Source organism: Miscanthus floridulus, chromosome 2 (genome assembly GCF_019320115.1).
Source record: "Miscanthus floridulus cultivar M001 chromosome 2, ASM1932011v1, whole genome shotgun sequence".
In the NCBI taxonomy this organism is placed as follows: Eukaryota; Viridiplantae; Streptophyta; class Magnoliopsida; order Poales; family Poaceae; genus Miscanthus; species Miscanthus floridulus.
Window position 1 is genome coordinate 46,791,594 of NC_089581.1, and position 11,891 is coordinate 46,803,484.

The window sequence follows — 11,891 nt, forward strand, 5'->3', positions numbered from 1 at the left end:
AAGCGCAAGTACCCCGATGCAGAGATAGCGAGAGCAGCAGCTGTTGCAGAGGCCGTAGAGCGTGCCGAGAGAGGAGACGCTCATAGTGGTGTTGTCATAGCAGATCCACAGCTCACACTAGCACAGAGGGCAGCAGTTGAGGAGGCTGAGCGTCTTCATGGTGGTCCACCTAGGACTGTCATGATGGCAGGACGTCGACTAGCTATTAAGGAGGCTCGACCTCAGGGGGAGTCCTAGCAGGAGGCACAGCAGTAGCCCCCATCAGCAGAGCCTCAACCAGCTCAGGAGACTCAGGAAGGTCAGCAGGCTGAGGAGACCGTGTCGGCAACCTAGCTACGCCGCTCTGGTCGGACCAGTGCTATAGTTCCATCGAGGCCAGCTACACAGCGCAGGGGCTCATGCCCACCGCCCAGACCACAGGGTCCACCTCCAGTGGTACACCTCGACTTGAGGGCCGCCATAGCCAGACAGGTTCGCCAGTTGAGATTTGTTGAGTTCGATGTGTGGTTTCCTCCGAGGAGGGATGAGAGAGCAGCAGAGGGGTTCTACACGCCGCTCTAGGAGGACTTCTATAATGCCTATATCAACAGTGGGGCAGTGTTCAGATCACAGAGAGTCTGTAGTTTGGAGTCTATTGTGGCAGTAGTTGGAGAGCACATCTGCCCCTACTTGTCCTATTTGCCAGGGCTCGTAGATCTGATTGGCCGGACAGGAGTATATGTACCATCTTAGGTCCGGCAGTTTTATGCTTCACTCTACGTTGATCCACATCACAACTTCATACACTTTGCATTCAACTGCAGAGATTATAGAGTGATGAGCTTCAGGGCCTGGGAGATACTAAGGTTACAGGATCAGCCTGTCAAGTTACATGAGGTATGTTATGGACAGTAGGAGCCTCCCAGGCGTCCTCATGGAGGGATGGTGCCACCTACAGATCTGGTGCGACATTGTTTCAAGGAGCCCTTTGGTGAGGGGTCGAGCAGGAACCCCAGTGACCTGACTCCTACAGCTTGTGTGCTAGAGGCGATCATCAGGAGGACACTACTTCCCAGGTTGGGTTATAGAGAGGGTCTGACTCGCCTACAGCTTTGGCTCCTTAATGCCCTAATGCAGCAGACCGTGTTCGACATTTGGGACCTCCTTCTATCAGAGATGGAGGATACTATTGCTGAGGGCTTCAAGGGTCACCGACAGCTTCCTTATGCACATTGGGTCACATTCTTGATGCTATAGTGTGTGCATGTCAGGACCCCTGAGTTGGTTGCAGAGTACAGGGCTACCACCACAGAGTTTCCCATATATAACATGGCACAGAGGATCAGGCACATCACTCCATAGGCACCAGCTCGTCCTAGTCGTCGTCTAGATATTCTAGAGTCAGCAGCTCAGCAGGACGAGATCATTAGAGGCATTACCGCCACTGAGGAGGAGCAGCTTGAGGCACAGCAAGAGATGACCGAGTCCAGTGATAGCTTGGATGATGACTATCTGCCGATTCCTCAGATGCCTCCATGCAGACATGATGTAGAGGCTGGCAGTTCCAGCTCAGCTCCACCAGCACCGTAGACGGACCCCACATTGATTGCCATTCTTGAGCGGATGCAGTAGGACCAAGCACGACAGGCATAGGAGACCGCTGCCAACTTCACACAGTTCCAGGCTCATCAGGACGAGTTCTAGAGGCAGCAGCAGCTTCTCCAGCAGCAGCAGCAGCAGATGCATCACCAGCAGATACTCATGCAGCAGCAACTTATGGGCTTTATGTAGCATGTAGTGATAGCACTTGGGGCCCCACTGCCACAGCCTTCGCCCCAGCTTGCTCAGCCTGCCACCACTTCGACAACTCCAGCTATACAGCCCAGTGGGCTTCAGAGTCAGGGATAGCCTCCAGCTCAGTTTGCTTCACCCACAGTTCAGGTGTCCCAGTGGTTGTCCTCACCGGTGGTTGCCCCGCAGTTCACTCCATATCACACGGGCTTATCATTGGAGCAGTCACCCTCGCTATTTGTGCCTGACACGTCAGTCTCCAGGAGTCTTGGAGCATCCTTCAGCGAGTTGACCGGCATGCCTACACCGCCTCATATGCATACCGCCGGTCCTTCTACAGCAACTCCAGTCGCAGTGACTACTCAGAGGCTCCCCTCGTCTGTCGCCTCTTCAGATCCTACGACAGACGTACTAGCAGCTTCACAGGCAGCACCAGCCCCAGCTCAGACCCAGACCGCTTCAGCGACACTTCCTGCCACAAAGGGTCAGTCAGTACAGAGCTCAGGGTCAGATGATGATGGTGCCCAGTTCCAGCTTGCTCCACGTACTTCAGTGCCCGACTCATCCGCTGCAGCCCCGCCGACTGACCCTTAGGCTTTGGTGTTTGACGCCAAAGGGGGAGAGGGTTCGAGTATGTAGACTCAGGGGGAGCGAGATTTAGGGGGAGCTAGTTATCTAGTATTAGCTTATTATATACATTCAGAGTTTTATTTGTGTGATACACTATTACTACTTTGCATTTGTGTGTTACTTTCATGCACATTATTATTTCTATGTGATAGTGATATCTATGTATTTGTGATATATGACATGTGTGCTCCCTACTTTACATTATTTATATGAGCTTTGTTACTAGTACTCATGCTTAATTCATATCCTTTGAGTACATTGTGTTGGTTGGGTCATATAAGCTTGACTAACACTTTTTGTTCTTATCGACAAAAGCTTATATGAACCAAGCCTGTCAAAAACCTCACTCTTTCACATACTCGAGGTGGTATTGTCATCAATCACCAAAAAGGGGGAGATTGAAATCATCTAGGCCCCTAGTTGGGTTTCGGTGATAATGACAATACAAGATTACTATGACTAACGTGTGTTTTGCAGAGGCAATTAAGTTAGGTCATGGTAATGGAGATCGATTGGGCAATCAAAGTTGTCATGCCCCTACGATGGAAATCGTTTTAGTTGTCAAAGGATGGACGACAAGGTTAAGGATGACTAGTTCTAAGTGTCGATTGGAGTTGGAGAGACACTTAGAGTAGTTTAGGACTTTGTTTTTCCTTTGGCCGTACTATTAAGGGGGGTATGGACGGGTAGCTTGACCTAGTTGAGTCTAGTGAGTTAGGTGTGGTGCACACTTGTTAAAACTAGCTCTAGGTAGCTCCTACGAATGCCTAAGATCCTTTGGAGCAAACTTCATTCACATATGATCGAGAGTTGGAAGTGAATGGAGGGTCAAATGCTGACCGGACGCTGGCCTCGGTGCGACCGGACGCTAGCCACAGGGTCCGGTCAGTTCATTTGATCAGTAGTCTATGTTCGGTGCGACCGGACACTAGAGAGGTCAAGTGACCGGACGCTGAAAGGCAGCGTCCGGTCGACTCTAGTAAGGTTCCAGAGAAGGGAATTTGCGACTGGACGCGTCCGGTCAGTACTGACCGGACCCTGAGGGTTCAGCGTCTGGTCGAGTCCAGTAAGGTTCCAGTAAGGGTTTTATGCGACCGGACGCGTCCGGTCAGTGCTGACCAAACCCTGCCAGCGTCCGGTCAACTCATTTTTACTGGTTCGTGGGTTGAACTGACCGGAGTGTCCGATCAACACGACCGGAGCGTCCGGTCACCCCGCAGAAGCTCATAACGGTTCATTTTTTAGGCTGCCTTATAAATAGAAGCTCCACTCGTGTGTGGAGTCACTTTTGCTCATTCCAACAGCTGAGAAACACGTTTGTGAGTGCCAAGAAGAGAGCAAGGTCCTAGTGAGGTGATTGAGATTTGAGAATCCAAGAGAGTAGCCTCATTAGTGAATCAAGAGTAGCCAAGTGTGCATCCATCTTCTCATTAGGCTTTACGTGGTCAAGTGAGAGTTCGTGCTTGTTACTCTTGGTGATCGCCACCACCTAGACAGCTTGGTGGTGGTTGGGAGCTTGGTGATCACCCGGCGGAGCTTGTGGGTGACCCAACTCAAGTTGTGAGTGGCTTTGGGTGATTCGCCGTGACGGAGTGTCGAAGAATCAACCCGTAGAGAGCACTTGATCCTTGCGCGGATCAAGGTGGAGCTACACCCTTGCGTAGGTGCTCCAACGAGGACTAGTGGGGAGTGGCGACTCTCCGATACCTCGGCAAAACATCACCGCGTCCCTCTCTCTCTTTACTTTGAGCATTTACTTTGTGCAATTCAATACTTGTCTTTACATTCATAGAATTGCCATGCTAGAGTAAGTTTGGAACATAGGTTGCAAGTCCTTTGTGCGTTAGTTTGATAGAAACACTTTTCTAGGCACTAGGGGTTAATTGGGCTATCCTTAGGATTTGATTATTGCAAGTAAATTTAGAATTAGCCCAATTCACCCCCCTCTTGGGCATCTTGATCCTTTCAGCGGCCCATCAAACAAAGGCGGTTGAAGGTGATGGCACCCAAATTATGCTTAGCAGTTTATATTAGTATAGGAATATTCTGAGGATCTACTATAACTATCAAGGGGTAAAATTGTAAAAGAGCCATAGCAAGCGGTGCCCTATAAAAGGGGAACACAAACTCTGTACAAGGGGATGTAGTTGAATGCATTTATGAAACCCTAGTTTGGTCGGGACCCACTTTTCACCTGACACGCCTTCACCCAAGGCACCTGCCCGAGCAAAGGCTTCAGCTATCTCCTTTTAGTCCCATTTGTTGGAAACCACCGTTTTCCAACAGAAAACATCGAATCAACCGACTCTCTAGGAATCTGCACAAAGTTCTCATACTCTCAATAGTGGGTCTCAGTGAGTCTAGTCTTAACATGGGACATGCTCTCGTGATACTTCTGAAGAGCGAACCATATCTCATGAGCCGTCATAAGATTTGAAACACGATCAAACTCAGGCAGAGAGAGATTTGTGAAAAAGCATTTTAGGCCTTACTATAGCCTCATGTTAATCAATTTGGAGCTGATCAACCCGAGCCGCTAAGACCATGTAGTCCTAAGTGAAGCAAATGTCCCAAACTTTCGAATTGATGCTCTGCAAGCAAGTAGACATCTAAACCTTCCAGTAGGGGTAGTTAGTTCCATTGAAGAAGGGAGCCTTACTACTACCTCGCTCCATGTCGCCTTCACGGATCAGGAACCGGTTAAGGTAGATTGATCCTACCTGCTCTAATACCAATTGAAGGACTGAGAAAGCTCACCAAAGCGGGAGTGAATGGGAGCTAAATCCAATTTTCTTCAGATTTTGGCCTCCGTCCAAGATTCAACCCCAAATCTTCAAAAACTGCTCAAGAAGCTCACACAAGTCAACTAGTGACTAGATGAACCCTAGGCTGCAGCAAAAACACACCGAAGAAGGTGCGGAAGCAAATCGAGCAAGACCTAGCGAGAAATCCGATTTGACAATTCAAACTAGATCAGTCCTGTGTGCATATCAGACATGTCTGGTATGAACTTGACAGTGCACATCAAGATAGCTCAGAAAATAGTGTCAAAAAATTGTGAAATTTTAGACATAAGCTCGCAATACATTAAGATAGCTCTCCACCAAAAGTCTGCTCAAAATTCTAAATTGAAAAATACCGGACCTAAGCAAGCATACCAGACCATCACACTAGACCGGTCCGATATGAATCAGCATGTGGGAATTTTCTTCAAAAATTCAAATCTGATTCAAATCAACTCAGATTGAACTCAAACCTTGTAGGGATGTTCCAGAGGTGTTGAGATGATATTCTTAGAGCATCAATACCCAGAACTCACCCAAACTCCCACGATCCTAAAATCCATCAAAGAGGTTGGGGTTTTCTCAAAATTCCTCCCAAGGGTGAATTTTCGTGCTCGTGATGAATATAGACAATTCATCACTTGGTAGATAAGATCATTAGAAGTCCTAGCACGTATCCAAACCCTAAAAACAACCCCAAACTCGTTGGAACATAAGAGCCAACAAAAACTCACAAGAGAAGGGGAAAGGGAGACGAAGAACCAAACAAAACAAACATAAACAAGAACTCACATCTTGAGCCACGAATTTTAGAGGACAACTTGCTTTATTTCAGGCACCAATAAGATCTGGTTCTTACGGAGATCAGATTACACAACAGAGAAAACACTCTCTACACTGCAAATCTCAAACACAGGGAAAACTAAGACTGTCTATTCCTGGAAACAACCTAGTGACTTAGACAAAAGCTAATGTAAGAGATGGCTAGTTGGGGCAGCCTCCTATCTTATTTATAGAGCTATTACACATTCTCAACAAAGCTCTTAGATATTTTGGCTGAACCACTTAACCTAGGGGCGAAATGGTCCAACTTGAGATCTGTGCATCTGACGACTACGAGCTCTTCACGACTTTGCTTCACCTCGACGCAAACTTCGTGATGACGCCACATGCCGCCTCCAAGTCCATCCAGAACTCCAACCGAGTTTGGAGGCCCAACCCACCAAACCCCCTAGAGAAGCATATCTGCTTTGCCTCCTCCACGATCTAAACATGTGTCGCCGTCGTCCTTGAGCACTCGATCACCAAGTCCTCCAGCGCCTCCGCTTGACTTGGTCAACAAGGTCTACTCCTCCACATGTACTCTTGCTTGTTGATGCCCCCAAGTGTCAGCCACCCATGGTCAGTCTTCTGACCATCTTGGTCCCTCGGTCTAAGCCTCACGTCCATCCTTCACCACTCATAGTCCATTGGCATGACACGTCTCTACTTGACCTTCTTCATGTCCATCGACCGTCTCTGTGCTCCACTCTTGCACACCAACACAGCTAATAGACATGTTGCCCCCACACTCACGCTAGTCTCAAACTCAACCAAAGTCGATCGTCTCTTGACAATCACTCATCACAACTCGATACACGAGGGCACATATCAACCTTGTGTTCGCATGAGTAAAAACATGAGTCGATTGGGATAATATAGTAGTTAGCTCACATTATGTCTTTGGAAGATTGTCATGTTGAAATATATTCGTACAGGCGCGTTGCGAGCTCTTATATTACAATTGAATATCCACACATGAAAGGAAAAAAAATCGTTCCAGTCAAATATATATATACTCTCCATGTGCGACCTAGATCTCATATGTTATTCCAACCTTGAGTAGTTGGCCTCTTGGAATGTATAGCATCTTCTCTCCATTTCTTGAGTTTTTCCTTAGGAAGCTATAGACGTAGTTCACAATAATCTTCTTTAACAAGTTTGAATGAGGCTTGGCTACTACTTCACTCTCCCCAATTATATAAACAACACCATTGTCCACCTCGCGTTGGATTATCTTTTGATCCTCCTCGATCTTCAACATCTCCTCCAGGTTCATTTTCCCTGTCTGTTATCAGAAAAGAGTATATATGATTAGCACACAAAGAAATGAGAAAATGAAATTTTGAATAACGTTGTTAATTTCTAGAAAAACAAAACCCATGCTGTATGAATTTATCACCTGGAAATGTGCCAATCTACTGCTCATGGAGACTGGATGCATTGTGAGCTCCGAGAAGGATTGGGCCGGTGTAAGCATCTCCTCAGCATAGATGGCATGTCCTGAGGGCTTCCTCTCCCAAGAAAAGCTGTCCACCCGAGCACTATGGAAGACAATCTTCAATGGTTCATCACCACCAACTCCATAGAGGTTTAAGTCCCTGACATAGTACTGGAGGTACTCAACTAGAATTTTAACAAAATCACCGGCCGTTTCGAGTGCGTCACGGTACCCATATCTTGCCACACAACGGAACACCATGAACTCTTTGGGCTCCACTTGGCGGAAGAGGAAGCGCTCCATGACATCGACATGGGGTACTGGCAAATTCTTCACCGTGATGAAGACAATCACCGAGTGGATGGTAGGGATCTTCTCAATGAGGTGAGGGAAAATAGGCGGTATGCCTTGCACCAGTTCGGTGTAGAAAAGCCCTAGGCCTGGAACTCTCTTTAGGTCCCGGCGCTCGAGCAGATCTTTTGCCTCGTCTCGTGACACAGTGTGCTCAAGCTCGTACTTGTACCGCTTGACATGCACGTAGTGCCACACGATCATGATGAACATGAGAACAGCCGACATGGCCACTGGCACATACGGTCCATGGGTGAACTTATACAGGACTGCAGCTGTGTAGATGGACTCTGTAGACATGAAGACAACGAAGAATATGGCTATCCACCAGATGTTTACCTTCCACACGAGGAGCATCACTATTGTCATCAAGAGAGTTGTGATAAGCATCACAAGGACCACACAAATTTCTGTTTGTACAGGTAGAAACATATATAGTAAGTGATGTGTATGTGTATAAAATGAAGCCATGCATTCTGTGTGCAGAAAATATTTAAACTTTTGCTTCAAAAAAAAAGTTTAGACTTGTTACCATGTGCTTTGGCTATGAAACCAGTTGTCCTGAAGCTTATGGTTACAACACAAGCTGCAATGCAGAGGAAGATATTCACTTCAGGGCTGTACAGCTGGCCTGAATAACGCCTTGATGTATGCAGTATCTTAACCCTTGGGAAACAGTTGAGTGCCTGTAAATGCGACATGGTTGCAAAGGCACACGAGACCATAGCCTGGCTTCCAATGACTGATGTGATGAGAGCTAGGACAAAAGTTGGCCAAAACAAAGATGCTGCATCACACAAGACAATATCCATTACATACTCCTTTTATGGTTGACTGAATAATCAAGAAATTAATAGCAGAAGCTACTATTTGTAGTCACATACTTGGAATCGATTCGAAGAAAACGTTAGGTATGATATCAGGCCTGTCCATGTGTTTCCTCAGGTACGCCGCTTGCCCAATATATGTGAGCAACACTGAAGGCAATAAGCCGAAGGTGAAGCTTAGCTGGAAGACAAAAATAAGGTTCCTTAAATGGATATGGTAGAACTTGCATAAGTTTAAGTACTGATCCATTAATTTTCAGAGTAGTGATATAGTAAGAGAATTAATGTACACTGCATGCAAAGAAATATATATAATCCCGTCCCCAGGAGCATCACACAAGGTCATTTTTATTCTTTTTACTTTAAGAAATGATCAGAACAGCTGTTTCTACTTTTTTATTTACAGTATCTAAATAATCATGTGTACCTGTATAGATCTGATGCTGAAGTATCCCATATCCGCAAAAAGAGCTTCAGTGCCTGTCAAAGAAGCACAGCAAACCTTTATAAACAAATGTAGCTAGCATGAACAAAACTACAACAAGACATCATAAATGCACATACCTGTGAAACAAAGAAGAATTTCACCCAATGAGACCCATCCTTTCTTTTTGTTCCTTCGGAAATAGTCAATGATATATTTGGCGTTGAAAGCCTTCAATGTGCTAATGTCGTACTTGACCGTGTTATAGATCCCGATGCCGGAGATGAGGAGGAGCCACACAAAAACCACCGGTGCAAATGTGTAACCAATTTTGTCGGTCCCAAAGCGCTGGACCGAAAAGAAAACCACCAAAATGGCCACTGTGATCCATACCATTGCATCTGTGTTTGTACAAGTAACCATATGTGTCAAACATTAATTAATTAATAACTCTGCAAGATGCTGGATATTTTTGGCCTTAATTTTCTGAATATACTATAATAATTTTTCTTAAGGAAAAATAGAACACGTTATCATGTGGACTAGTTTGATTGACCTATTCAATTAGTCGACTTTCAAGTTAAGTAGTTAGTATCTTGCGGTGCACGTACTATCTGTGAGTTTTCCTTGGGAAATTGGAGACAGTGTTGACACCCAAAATTATCCAAAGTGCATAATGGACCCCGCTACAGAGTATATATCTGTATTTAGAAAGGGGTGACTAATATTTGCCGCAATTAATGACACAAAGTCTTGTCTTCTGATTTTCCTTTGCATCTCTTCCAAATACTCCATATAATACTAACATCACTAGACTATATTATATATGCGAGCAAAATATATGCATTCTACAATTATACGTACATAATACGTGGCTTTCAGCATTACTATACCTGTAGTCAGATGAGGTGCTCTCAACTTGAGTCCGTTGACAGCCGCAAGTACTGAACCATTAAAACATGCAAAGAGTGATCATGTCAGGCCATCCAAACGCCAGGCGAACAATATTTCACATGAACACAGAGTGATCATGCATGCATCTATCTATTTATGTATGAGCTATATGGTACGTACGTACGTACCTGATATCGGAGGGGTTAGCATGGAGTCGCTGATGGCCAGCGCCGTGGCAAGGATGGTGAGGAAGAAGAGTGAGATCTTTGCTGCCTTGCTCGTCTCCAGCAGGTTCTTCATCCACTGGGCTCTACGAAGCGTCGCCGACGGCTTGCCACGGTGCTTGTACCTTGACACGAGTTCATCTTCTGCCTGCTGGTTTGGGATGAGGCACACCTTGGCGTACCGCGAGATCAGCGAGTAGAGCGCAAACGTGCCACCTGACGGATCGACACAGAATCAAACGTGTCAATGTCGGCAGTAGTTATTACCACCACAAGCTATGCAAGTTTTTCTCCTCTGCAGCTAGATACCTATTGAACACGTCTAGATTGATGGTGATACTGCAACTAATGCAGGCTCGATCGAGCGATGACTTGATCAAATCAAAGCTGCTGGTGGATCTAGTGTCAAAGGCCGTTTGCATATGCACTTGCGCGTACGTACCGTCACCGTCATCGTTGGCGTAGAGCGCGATGAAGACGATCTTGATCATGGTGAAGAGGATGAAGCTGTAGATGATGATGGACAGCACGCCGAGGACGTCGTCCTCATGCTTGACGCCATACTTGAAGGTGTTGGCGTAGACGTAGAGCGGCGACGTGCCGAGGTCGGCGTAGAGGATGCCCACGCACTGGAACGACAGCCGTAGCGTCCGAACCCAGCTCTCCTGTGTACGGTGTAGGGTACCCATGCATGCATGTACATTCAATCATCAGATTATATACGTGCGTTGGCAAAACAAGTTGCTCTTATTAATCCCAGGACCAAGTACGAGTATACTAAATTGTGGAGAAGCAGTGAGCAGCGTAGCGAGCTGGTTTGCCATGCCATCCAGCGACCAGCATGCGGGTACCTGTCCGTGGTGGCCGGCGTGCGCTGGCATGGTGGCGTCGCGGTAGAGCGAGTCCTGGCGCTTCACGTCAAACGGCGGCAGCTCCAGCTCCAGGTCGCGGCCGCTGCTGTAGCTGTAGGGGACGATCTCCATGCTACCACCACCCCGGCCGGCGGCAGCCGTAGCATGCTGATGTGCCATCTTCTTCTCGGCCGCCGGCGTCGTCTTAGCTTCCTCTGCTGCGAAAGAAGAGCCTCCTCCTCCTCCTCCCTCGAAATTATAGGCCGGCCGGCGGCAGCCGGCTCGATCGATCACCACCTCACGCTGCGGCTGTGCAGCAGTGCGTGTACAGCCTTTGGCTGTTTGCTTCTTCCCAGCTGCTCATGTCACTAGCTATGAGGTGCCTTTTATAATTATAACCATCCAAGCCAACCGACCTATCTAGCCATCGTCTAGCATGGAGCTCCTGCTCCCAGTTTTCAGCGTCGTCGCAGCCTGGGAACTGTTAATAACTCCAGAAAAAAAGTCTTTTTAACCACTTACGACTTACATATATAATTGCTGCTACTCGTACTAGTAGTTACGTGCCTTAACAGCCTTGGTAACTAGGAGGGCTGTGTAATATATCTTGCTAGTACGTCTACGTACTACTAATCTTCGTCCTGTCCTAGCTGGTTCCGTTTCCATGAGAGGTTACTTAATTAGTCTGTCTGCTGAGCCTGCAGTGGTCGTCAACCTTGACTCGATCCACGCTGATCGATCAAGGGGTGTTTGGCTTCTACAGCCGTCTAAAATTCCTGTCACATCGAATATTTGGACACATGTATGGAGTATTAAATATAAACTAATTACGAAACTAATTACATAACTTGTGACTAATTTACGAGACGAATCTTTT

The 11,891-nt window shown here is 46.7% G+C and overlaps 1 protein-coding gene across 1 annotated transcript; it reads right to left on the reverse strand.

The window, feature by feature from the left end:
- Positions 1–6,862: 6,862 nt before the first annotated feature.
- Positions 6,863–11,544, reverse strand: LOC136538684 (probable potassium transporter 16). Its single transcript, XM_066530645.1, has 10 exons — positions 11,015–11,544; positions 10,606–10,828; positions 10,128–10,379; positions 9,939–9,989; positions 9,186–9,446; positions 9,049–9,101; positions 8,679–8,802; positions 8,327–8,581; positions 7,405–8,204; positions 6,863–7,290 (listed from the first exon to the last, which is right to left on the reverse strand). Exons 1-10 carry the CDS (start codon positions 11,192–11,194, stop codon positions 7,036–7,038), a joined length of 2,454 nt encoding a protein of 817 aa, XP_066386742.1. The 5' UTR covers positions 11,195–11,544; the 3' UTR covers positions 6,863–7,035.
- Between the last annotated feature and the right edge of the window lie 347 nt (positions 11,545–11,891).